At 56.1% G+C, this 10,960-nt stretch overlaps 2 protein-coding genes across 2 annotated transcripts in view; one reads left to right on the top strand and one right to left on the bottom strand.

Moving 5' to 3' along the window:
* The first annotated feature begins 626 nt into the window (after positions 1-626).
* On the top strand, positions 627-2,511 carry CDK5R1 (cyclin dependent kinase 5 regulatory subunit 1). Its single transcript, XM_074557945.1, has one exon. The coding sequence runs from the start codon at positions 764-766 to the stop codon at positions 1,655-1,657; it is 894 nt and encodes a 297-aa protein (XP_074414046.1). The 5' UTR covers positions 627-763; the 3' UTR covers positions 1,658-2,511.
* A 214-nt stretch (positions 2,512-2,725) lies between these two features.
* The window catches only part of MYO1D (myosin ID), a 172,532-nt gene continuing 164,297 nt past the window's right edge, over positions 2,726-10,960 (bottom strand). Inside the window, exon 22 of the mRNA XM_074557944.1 lies at positions 2,726-5,524. Within this exon, the coding sequence (XP_074414045.1) occupies positions 5,368-5,524 (157 nt within the window). The 3' untranslated portion in view covers positions 2,726-5,367. The remainder of the gene's footprint in view (positions 5,525-10,960) is intronic.

The following is a 10,960-nucleotide window of genomic DNA, read 5'->3' as shown; positions in this document are numbered from 1 at the left end:
TCAGAAGGCGGTACCGGGCATTTCATTGCCCCGGTACCTTCGCTCCCCGGCCCGGAGCTGGGGAGGCCCCGCCGGGCGGGCAAAGAGCGGCCAGGGCAGCGCGGGGTGCGGGGCCCGGGTGCGAATCCGGGGTGCGGCTCGGGATGTCGGTGGAGAAGGGTTTTAAATCTGAATTTTAGGATTTTTAAAAAATTATTTTCGTTTCTTTTTATTCTTTTCCCTTCCGTGTCGTGCCCGGCCCTGCCTGGAGGCTCGGCGGCTCCGCGGGCTCTGCGACCTCCGGGACCCCAACGCGGAGCCGGGCCGGGGGCGGGGCTAGGGCCGTGAGGGGCGGGGCATCCGTCATTCATAAACAGCGGAAGGCGGGGCCTGGTTTATGTGGGCGTGGCTTAGCGTGACACGGGCGGGCACGAACCATTGAAGGCAATGAGGGGGCGGGGCTCCGTCGGCTGTCACCGTGCGGGGGCGGGACCTGGTCAGCTGGGGGCGTGGCCATCGGCATCTGTTGTCGCGGAGGGGGCGTGGCCTCGGCTGCCGCGGCGGGCGCACGTGTCGGCGAGGGGCGGGGCGGCGGGCGCGCGCACTGCGCCGGCGGGAGCGCGCGCGGCGCGGGGCGGGTCCGGGCGCGGCGCTGAGCGGCGGCGGCGGCGGCGGCGGCGGAGCAGCGAGAGCGGGGCCGGCCGGGCCGGGCCGGGCCGGGGCCGGGGCCGGGGCCGGGGCGGGCGGCGGGGGCCCGCCGTGCGCCCGCCGGGCGGCCGGCGCCATGGGCACGGTGCTGTCGCTGTCGCCGAGCTACCGGAAGGCCCCGCTGTTCGAGGAGGGGGCGGCCACGGTGGGGCACTACACGGCGGTGCAGAACAGCAAGAACGCGAAGGAGAAGGGCCTGAAGCGGCACTCGCTGATCTCCGTGCTGCCCTGGAAGCGCATCGCCGCCGTCTCCGCCAAGAAGAAGAGCTCCAAGAAGGTGCAGCCCAACGGCGGCTACCAGAGCAACGTGACCCACCTCAACAACGAGAACCTGAAGAAATCGCTCTCCTGCGCCAACCTCGCCACCTTCGCCCCCCCGCCGCCCCCCGCCGCCGCCGCCGCCGCCCTCGCCTCGGCGCAGAAGGCGCCCCCGGCCGCACCCGCCGCCGCCGCCGCCACCCCGCGCCGGGTCGTGGTGCAGGCGTCCACCAGCGAGCTGCTGCGCTGCCTCGGCGAGTTCCTGTGCCGCCGCTGCTACCGCCTGAAGCACCTCTCGCCCACCGACCCCGTGCTCTGGCTGCGCTCCGTGGACCGCTCGCTGCTGCTGCAGGGCTGGCAGGACCAGGGCTTCATCACGCCGGCCAACGTGGTCTTCCTCTACATGCTGTGCCGGGACGTCATCTCGGCCGAGGTGGCCAGCGACCACGAACTGCAGGCAGTGCTGCTCACCTGCCTGTACCTCTCCTACTCCTACATGGGCAACGAGATCTCGTACCCGCTGAAGCCCTTCCTGGTGGAGAGCTGTAAGGAGGCCTTCTGGGACCGCTGCCTCTCCATCATCGACCTCATGAGCCCCAAGATGCTGCAGGTCAACGCCGACCCGCACTACTTCACGCAGGTCTTCGCCGACCTCAAGAAGGAGAGCGGCTCCGAGGAGAAGGGCCGGCTGCTCATCGGCCTCGACCGGTGAGCGCCCGCCGCCCCCCGGAGCCGCTCCCGGGGGGATTTGCCCGGCGGGGAAGGGCGGGAGCCGCCGCCTCCCCATCCCGGGGGGCACACGGGGGGTTCGGCCGCCGCCGGACCGGAGCGCAGAGCCCCGGTTCCCTCCCGCGCCGCCGCTTTGCAGCCGCCGCTTTGCCCTCCCCGTGCTGCGGGCCCGGGGATGCTGCGGCTCCGCCATGGATTGATCCCAGCGGTTCGTGGATGGGGGGGATGACGAGAATCCCTTCCCCAGCCGATATCCCCCGGGAGCGGAGCGGGGCTCCGCCGGTCACCGCATCACCGAGACAGAGCCCAGGTAGGGGGAAAAAATTAAAAAAAAAAAGGAGAATAATTCCTGTAAAGGCTCCAGCGCAGGCGGCTGAACCGGCCCGGTCGGGACTCACCGGGACAGAGACGCGGGCACGGCCCGGGGACCCCCCCATCCCCCTTTCCTCCCTCATCTCCCCCTCCCCTTTATTTATTTTCTTTGAAGAGACTCGAATTCCCGAGCGGGTCCGGGTGACGGGAATCACCGCTACTGTTCATGAGATCAATGTGAAATGTCTTGTTCCCATCGTGCACTGGTCATGAGTATTGTGTAAAGGATCTACTTGAGTGTGCAAGCAAGGGGAGCCGCCACATGCTGCTATATGAATTCTTCTAGAACAAACCCAACGAACTGCAAACCTGCGGGGGGGAAAGAGAAAAAAAAAACAACCCTTCTTTCTTCTGTCATTGTTGCTTTTCCAGTGGTATTGCGCATGCAAACAGGAGCATTTTGTGTCTTCGGGATAAAAAAAAAAAAGGAAAAAACGCATAAAAAAATAATAATCAAAAGAAAAACCTTAACGAGAGATGGCTGTAAAATTACACCCATGCACAAAGACCGCCACCACCCCGACACCGCAGTCTCGAGCCGGTATTCCCGTATCAGGCCTGGGGACTGAGACCTTCTCTTTGGGTTTTATCGTTTTCTTTTCTCCGTGTGCTCAGTTCTAGTTTAGTTCTGGTCCATCGGGCGTTAAACTGGCGAACAAGAGGGAGAAATAACGTGCCATTTATTTTTATTTTTGATTTTTCACTTGAAGCTCTTCATGGCTGTACATTGGACCCTGCTAATGATACATGTGTACGTACGTTTTTTTAGTGCAATCTCTTCTGTAGATCTTTGTTGACCAAATTGGTGGGTATTGTTACTTATTAATTTATATTTGTCTCATTTTTGTATGTATGTGTATAGTGTGTTTGTAAGTATGTGTGGTTTATAACCCGACCGACTGTGTCATGGGGCTCAGTGTGCCTGTAATTTAATCCCCTCCCCTTATTTTTATTTATTTTTGTACTGTGCTGATTAAATAAAAATGCACTGACCATCCATTACACGGCAGCGGCTCGTGGCCGAGTCTTTTCTGCGCTCGCAGCCATCGGAGGTTGGATTTGTGTTGACGACAGAGATTTAACGCAGCCGCCGCTTTAATCGCGTTACCGGGGTCACCCCGTGGTGGGAGAGCGGCAGCACCGAGGGGAAAATCGGGATACTGGGATAACTGGGATAACTGGGAAATCCATCCCATCCCTCTGGGCATCATCAGGAACGGGCAGTGCCACGGTGGGATGGAGCTAATTGCTTTCTTTTATTATTTATTATGTGAATTATGTAAACAAAATCCAGGTCCATTATAGTAGGGTTTTTTTAATGCTCTTTTACACATAAAATATCAGCGATTTATTAAAAAAAAAAAAAGGTTCATTGCATTATCGCCCCCGGCTGAGAATCCAAGTTTCAATTTAGAAATAGTTAATTTATGGGAAAACCAAGAATATATATATTTTATATATTTATATATATATTTTATATATATATATATAAAACCAGAGCAGGAACAGATAATATATTTTATAAGACACATCTCATCACATACAATATTGCCATCTCATGGTAGATCATTTCCCAAGCTGCAATTCCTTGCTGTCCATGCCGATTCCATCCCCCCATTCTCCTGGAGGGACAAAAGTGCTGATCCCACCCCGGGGCGGGGGCGTTTGCACCGGGACCGGAGGCGAGAAGTGCAAATCCCAAGGCACAGACACGGCCGGGGGGGTCCCGGCCTTTGGCATTGGGGGTGCCCCTCCAGAGGAGCTGGTTTGGGGTCCAAGGAGGTGCTGGAAGGTTCCTGGGGTGATCCCGGGGTGTTTTGTGAGCCTGGCAGGGTCGGGGCTGTCGCTGTCCCCTCCTGGCCCTGTGCTGGTGCTGGGGGGTCTGGGGGAGCCCCTGCCCAAGGGGACATCCCAGAGCTGCCCCCTGAGAGGGGCTGGGGGTGCTGGATGCTCCCAGGGCTGGTCCAAGGCCAGGGACAATGGGAATGGAGACTGCCATGGGGCTCCCGTGCTCATTTGTGCTCCACATCCCTGTCCCCCCCGGTCTCGGGGGTGCCAGGGGGACACCAAGGCTGCAGTGACCTGTCCCGGGCCCCGTGTCCATGGCACAGCTTCAGGAAACCCTTGTGCCTGAGGAGCCTCTTCCAGGCTTTCAAATTCCCAAAATGCTCCATCAAACAACTGCTCCCCTTTGCTGACCCCGAGGTGGGGTCACCCCCAGCACCCCCATCTCCAGGCTGGGAATCCTGACCTGACCAGCAGTGCCAGGACAATCCCAAAGTCCAATCCCAATGTCCAATCCCACCGTACAATCCCAATGTCCAATCCCACCAGCCTGGGCTGCTCAGGAACCACAGCAGTGCCCAGCACAGTGGGAATGAACCACTGAGGAGATCCATCAACACAGAGCTTGGGGTTGTCTGGGCAGGGCAGGACCAGCCCAACACCCCAAAACCCACAGGCCACTGTGGGGAGAGGCTGGAAAACTCACGGAGGGAGAGGAGCCTGGTGCTGGCAGCTGGGGCCGTGCCAGGTTCATGCTGGATAGTGCAAAGCTTGGCCCCCCAAACTCCTCCTGCTCCTGGGCTCACCCCAACGCTGGCACAGACACAAAGCCACGTGGATCATCCAAAATTCAGCAAGGCCACATGGTCCCACCTGCTCCAGGCCCTTGGAGGGGTAATTAAGGCAAAAAAAAGCAATGCAGGATTAAGTTATCCAGGCCTGCACTGCAAGTCCCCTGTCCAGCCAAGGTGCCTCGATGGGTTGATGAATTCCCAAGGGAAAGCAGCAGCTCTGGAGGCGTCTCCATGAACCTTGGGGGCTGCAGGAGTGTGGAGTGTGGGAGGGAGCCCTCCCTGCCCAGCCTGGCCCCGGTTCTGTGGGATCTGGCCCGACAGAACCCGACTCCCTGAGCTGGGCATCTTTGGTTCCTCCTCTGGAGGCTGCATCGAGCTGCAAAGACTGACACAAGGGGAAGGAGCATGGAAGGGAGAAGCGGAGAGGGGCAGAGGAATCAACGTGGGAAAGGGAAGAAGGGGTGGTGGAAGTACCTAGAAACTCTTTTTTTTCAGACTGATTCCAAAGGAAGTGCTCTCCTGGTGTTCCAGCCTGGTTTGTAATGTGAAGAACAAGTCACCAGCTATTTTAGCTCTTCATTCCGCGCGAATTTGGCTTTTCTAAACCCCTGGAATTGGGGTTTTCCAAACCTTGAGCTTCTTTAGGCTGCTTTAGGCACCTTTATGTCGCTGCCGAGCATCTCCCGGTGGATCCCGGCGGGAGGAGCGCGGTCCCGGCCCCGCTCCGGGGAGGGAGGAGCCGCTAATTGCCCGGCACGCAGAGCACAAAGCCCGAGCGGTGCTTGGTGAAATCCGGCTGGGGCTGGTTGATCCTGGTCTCCACGGACACGGTGCATTTCCTGCCGTGCAGGCTGCACTGCACCGGGTTGGTGACAGAGACGTGCAGGGAGCGCTTCTCCCTGCGGGACAGAGGGACACGGTCAGGAGGGGTGGGATCCATGGGGTGGGATGGGATCCATGGGATGGGATGGGATGCGATGGGATCTATGGGATGGGATCCATGGGATGGGACAGGACAGGGTGAGATGGACAGGAGAGGCTGATGGGGTGGGACACGAATGACACAATGTGACAATGCAGATGGGACAAGATGGGACAAGATGGAGTGGACAGGAGGGGGTGGAGCAGACTGGACTGGATGGGACAGAGTGGGCAGGGACAAGATGAGGCAGATGGGATGGGACAGAGCAGATGGGATGGGGTGGAACAAACAGGTTGGGATGGGATCCATGGGATGGGATCCGTGGGATGGGATCCACGGGGTGGGATGGGATGGGATTCATGGGATGGGGTGGGATGGGATTCATGGGGTGGGGGTAGCCACAGATGGGATGGGATGGGTGTTTTTAGGTCAGGCACATCCTGCAGCCAAGCCACAACTCTGTGTTAAGCCAAGCCTGAGCTCCGAGCTCATCTCTGGCCTTGTGAAGCCTCCCACTCTGTACTGGGATCCTGTGGGAGGCCTCAGCTCCACGGGCAGGGCACAGAGCAGGCCAGAGGGCCCAGGGGCTGCTGCCAGCTCGGGCACTGCCCCCTGAATGCCCTGCAGTGACCCCTGGGCACCCCATGACACCAGGCCTGGCACCAGCTCTGTGCCTGCAGCAGAGGCAGGGACATCCCTGGGCTGAGCTCAGGCTGAAACACAGCCTGGAACAGTGGGAGGGATCACACATGGGGTGGTGGCTGTTCCCAATTCCCTCTCAGACAGACACAGACAGACCAAACTGGCTGGGACAAAACCCTGTCCCTGCAGGTTTTGAACCCCCCAACCCAGTTCTGGCACCAAACATGACTCCCATGAGTGAATCAGGACATTCTGCCCCCCCATTGGTTTGTCTGTGGCTGTTGGGGTCCCTGCCAGCGGGGACACGAGGACAGCAGGGCCAGGATGGCTGGCACGAATGTCCCCCTTTGCTAAAGGCCATAAAGGCCCCTGCTCCAAATCCCAAATAAAATCCTTGTGCCATAAGCAGAGAAATCATAAATCATGGAATCATTCAGGTGGGGAAAACCCTCTGGGATCATCAAGCCCAACTGTTCCCCCATCACTGACCCATGTCCCCAAGTGCCACCTCCGCGTGCCCTGGGCAGCTGTGTCAGTGCTCACCAGCCCTTTCCATGAAGGAAGGGAAGCACCAGCAGTGCCATGGCCCCACTGATGGGGCCCAGCTCCAGCCATGATCCCTCGGGACCAGCCAAGAACCGCCAGAGATCCCCAGGAGAGGAAAATCCTGCAGCAGATCCATCCCCATGAGCCACCACCAGCGGGAAGGGCTATCCAGGGACTTGGCCTTTGGGAATTCTCTCCTGTGGCCTCACCCACACTTCAAATTCCCACATTTCCAGCTTTTTTAGTGTAATGCTGAGTGGTTTAGAATGGTTGACATTGACTCTGCTGCCTCTCTGGATGCTCCAGGGGGATGTGCTGGGATCCCATTCCCTGTGTTTGGCTCCCAGACCCCAGGTCCTGCCTTGTCTGAGCCATTCCAGCATTTCCAGTGCCACAGCCCAAGTCCTTTGTGCAGCTTTTACTCCATTTCCATGAACAGACTCTTCAGGTGGTGTCACATCCCTTAAGCTGCAGTTCCCAAATTCGGGTTTTCACCACTTCCACAACAATGCCTGGCTGGTGGAAGGGGCTGGCAGGGCCCAGCACACAAAGCCCTCGTGTATTTAATGTTCTTACAGGTATTTAATGTTATTTACTCCTGCCTGGGTGAGCTGGGGCTGCAATCCCAGCTTAGGCTGCTATTTTTGCTGTGTCTTAGAGGAATGAGCTGCACACCCAGAGAAGCCTCTCAGAGGCTCCTTGGGAAAAGCTCCAGCACCAAGTGTCCCTAACAGGGATAAGGGTGGAGGATTTTTCCTCTCCCACAGCAAGTTCAGAGGATCTGGGGAGAGGAACCTGTTGAAGATTGCAATGCAAGATGTTTTCCATTACCATGTGTGTGGCAGATTACCTTTGTCAAGTGGGCAGTTTGCCTTATCTCTCTCTTTGAGTGACCACATTCACACCTCCCTGGGAGGGGACATTGCTGATAACAGCTATTGAATGTCACTGCATGGCTGACAAGAACTGTAACATCCCACTGGGAGATGTGAGCCCAGGGGGAGGAGCCAAGCATTCCTACCCAGATATAATCCAGAGGTTCTGAGACACCAGCACGGCTTCTGCACTGGATTCCCCAGAGGAACAGCAGCTGCCTCTTCCTCCACTGGATCTTCAGAGGCAGAATCCATCCTTCTCTGCAGATCCCCCTGCTCCAACAGAGCCACCCCTGACACTGCAGGAGGGCTGAGCCACATTTCCAATGGGACTGCCACCAACACCCTGACCCACAGGGTGTCAGGTTGGGTTCTGACTCTGTCACTGTTGTTCTGGTGCACTGCAGTGTTTATTTTACCCTTTTATTTTTTTCCCTTCCCTATTAAAGAACGTTTATTTCCTGCTCCCATATTTTTGCCTGAGAGCCCCTTATTTTAAAATTTATAGCAATTCAGAGGGGTGGGGAGGGTTTACATTCTCCATTACAGGGGAGGCTCCTGCCTTCCTTAGCAGACTCCTGGCTTTCCAAACCAAGACAGAACCTCAATAATCTGAATTCTGACCCCAGGCAGGACCTGGGAATCTGGAGCTCCTGCTGCCCTGTGGCTGTGGGACCTGCAGGAAGCTGCATCACTCTGGGTCTCAGTTCCTGCTGGGATGAGGAGAATCCCCTGAACTGAGTCTGAGTGAAGCCAACGCTGTCCTGGCATGGAGGGATCAGGAGAAGATGCTCTGATCCTTCCCAGTCTGTGACAACCCGATTGAATTAAGGCTTCCCTCCCATCTCTCATGCCCAGATCCCACCTTGCCAAAGCTCACTCATCACCTGCTGCTTTTCTTCATGTCAGGGTTCAGCCTTAAAGCTTCAGTTGGGGGAGCAGGGCAGCTCCTGCATGGAGCAATCCCCAGGGATCTGTGAGTGCTCAGGGCTGACAAACCCTCCTTGGTGTCCCTGCTGGGGCCACCAGCACTGCCACCAGCCCCAGCTGGACCTGCTTCACCTCCGGGCTCTTGGCCACTGCTCCAGAGCTTGGGCTGAGGCCAGGGAGGGGCAGGAAAAGGAAATGCCCTCTGGTTTCCAGCCCAGCCTGGCTCCTGGAGCAGCAGTGGCACAGCCCAGGTTTGCTCTGGGCCCCAAGGGAGGGAACAGCTGCTGCAGCAGCTGGGAAAGCAGAGCCAGACCTCCCCATCCATCACTGTTGGATGGGAGCTGCTCCCTGAGCTCCTGCTGAATTCACATCCCAGAGGGAGGGGCTGGGATGGAGATGGAGCAGAACAACCCTGGATGACAACAAAGTCTCTCATAGACAAGGGCAACACACAACAGAAATACCCTTTGGAGATCAGTGATGCTCAGCAGGACCCTGAGGGCAGCAAAGGCACAGACAAGCCCCACTTCCAATCAAACCTGAGCTGGAAAAGGAGTTTTGATGGCACAAACCTGTCCCACCACCTTTTGGGGATGTTGACAAGGGATGGAGGGACAGGACACAGGGAATGGCTCCCACTGCCAGAGGGCAGGGCTGGATGGGATATTGGGAATTGGGAATTGGGAATTGTTCCCTGGGAGGGTGGGCAGGCCCTGGCACAGGGTGCCCAGAGCAGCTGGGGCTGCCCCTGCATCCCTGGCAGTGCCCAAGGCCAGGCTGGGCAGGGTTTGGAGTCCCCTGGGACAGTGGGAGGTGTCCCTGCCACGGCAGGGGTGAAACTGGATGGGATTTGAGGTCCCTTCCCACCCAAAACCCTCAGGGATCCCCTGTGGCACTGCAGGGCTGAGTCCAGCCCTGGCTCCCCACCAAGCCCTGATGAAGTCAAGTCCATCAGGACAAAGGGATGGATGTGATGGTGCTGCTGCTCCTGGGGCTCCTCCTGGGCAACAACCCCACTCCTGATCACCCCAAGGGACAGCAGGGTGTGGGTGCTGAGCACTGCAGGGAAGGGACCCAGCCCCAGCACCCCTGAGGCTGCTGGAAGGATGGAAGAGAGAAAAGAGATTCTGGGGGAATCAGGATCCAGCACTGCTCCCATCCTGCCAGGGACGAGGGAGCCATGTGGGAATGTCTGTATGGGATGAAGCACAGTGATTTCTGTTCAAAATAAACACCAAGGTGTTTATTTTATTATTATATTATTTAATATTATATACATTATATTATATATAATACACACATACTGTATTACAATATATATAATATATAATATATAATATATATTATATATATTATTTATTATTATATAAGAAACACCAAGGTGTATAATATAATCTAATATAATATCATAAATATAATATAATATAATATAATATAATATAATATAATATAATATAATATAATATAATATAATATAATATAATATAATATATATTATACTTATATAATATTAATATATTAATATTATATAATTATATAATTATATTATTTATTATTGTATAAGAAACCCTAAGGTGTTTATTCATAAGAAACACCAAGGTGTTGGTGCTTTCTACAAAATCAGCTCTTCACACAACACAGGGAATATTTTGGGGTGGAAACAGCCTCTCCTACAGCTCAGCAGAACCAGCCACAGCTGCTGAGCCCAGGCTGGGGCTGCCCTTTGCCTTTTCCTGGCCCAGTGAGCCCTGCAGGACTGGGGCAATTCTCCTCCTCCCCATCTCCCCTTGATCTCCTGGCTCACAGGAGGAGGCAAAAGCTGTGCTGGGAGCCCCATGCGAGCAGGGAGACACATCCCATGTGTGTGGGACACATTCCATGTGTGTGAGACACACATCCCATGTGTGTGTGAGACATCCCATGTGTGTGGGACACAAATCCCATGTGTGTGGGACACACACCCCATGTGTGTGTGAGATGTCCCATGTGTGTGAAATACATCCCATGTGTGTGGGACACGTCCCGTGTATGTGAGACGTCCTATGTGTGTGTGAGACGTCCCATGTGTGTGTGAGACATCCCATGTGTGTGGGACACGTCCCATGTGTGTGGGACACAAATCCCATGTGTGTGGGACACACATCCAGAGCCAGAGCAGCCCCTGAGCCACTGGGGGAACGCTGGCAAAAGGGAAAGCAGCAGGGAAAGGAGGGCTCTGAGTGGAAGCAGATCACTGGCCCATGAAATGTGAGAGTTTTGAGTGAGCACTTCATCCAGCACCTCGGGGGAAACACAAGGCAAGTGGCACAGAAATGGCCACAGACATCTGTGAGAGCTGCACAGAGACAGCACCAGCACGAGGTGGGAAGGGAAGGAGAGCAGAAAGATCAGAAAGATCAGAGGGAATTTTGGTGAGGACA

Source organism: Zonotrichia albicollis, chromosome 23, assembly GCF_047830755.1.
Source record: "Zonotrichia albicollis isolate bZonAlb1 chromosome 23, bZonAlb1.hap1, whole genome shotgun sequence".
Lineage (NCBI taxonomy): Eukaryota > Metazoa > Chordata > Aves > Passeriformes > Passerellidae > Zonotrichia > Zonotrichia albicollis.
Note: the sequence above shows the minus strand (reverse complement) of the source record. Positions and strands in the feature narration are given on the sequence as shown.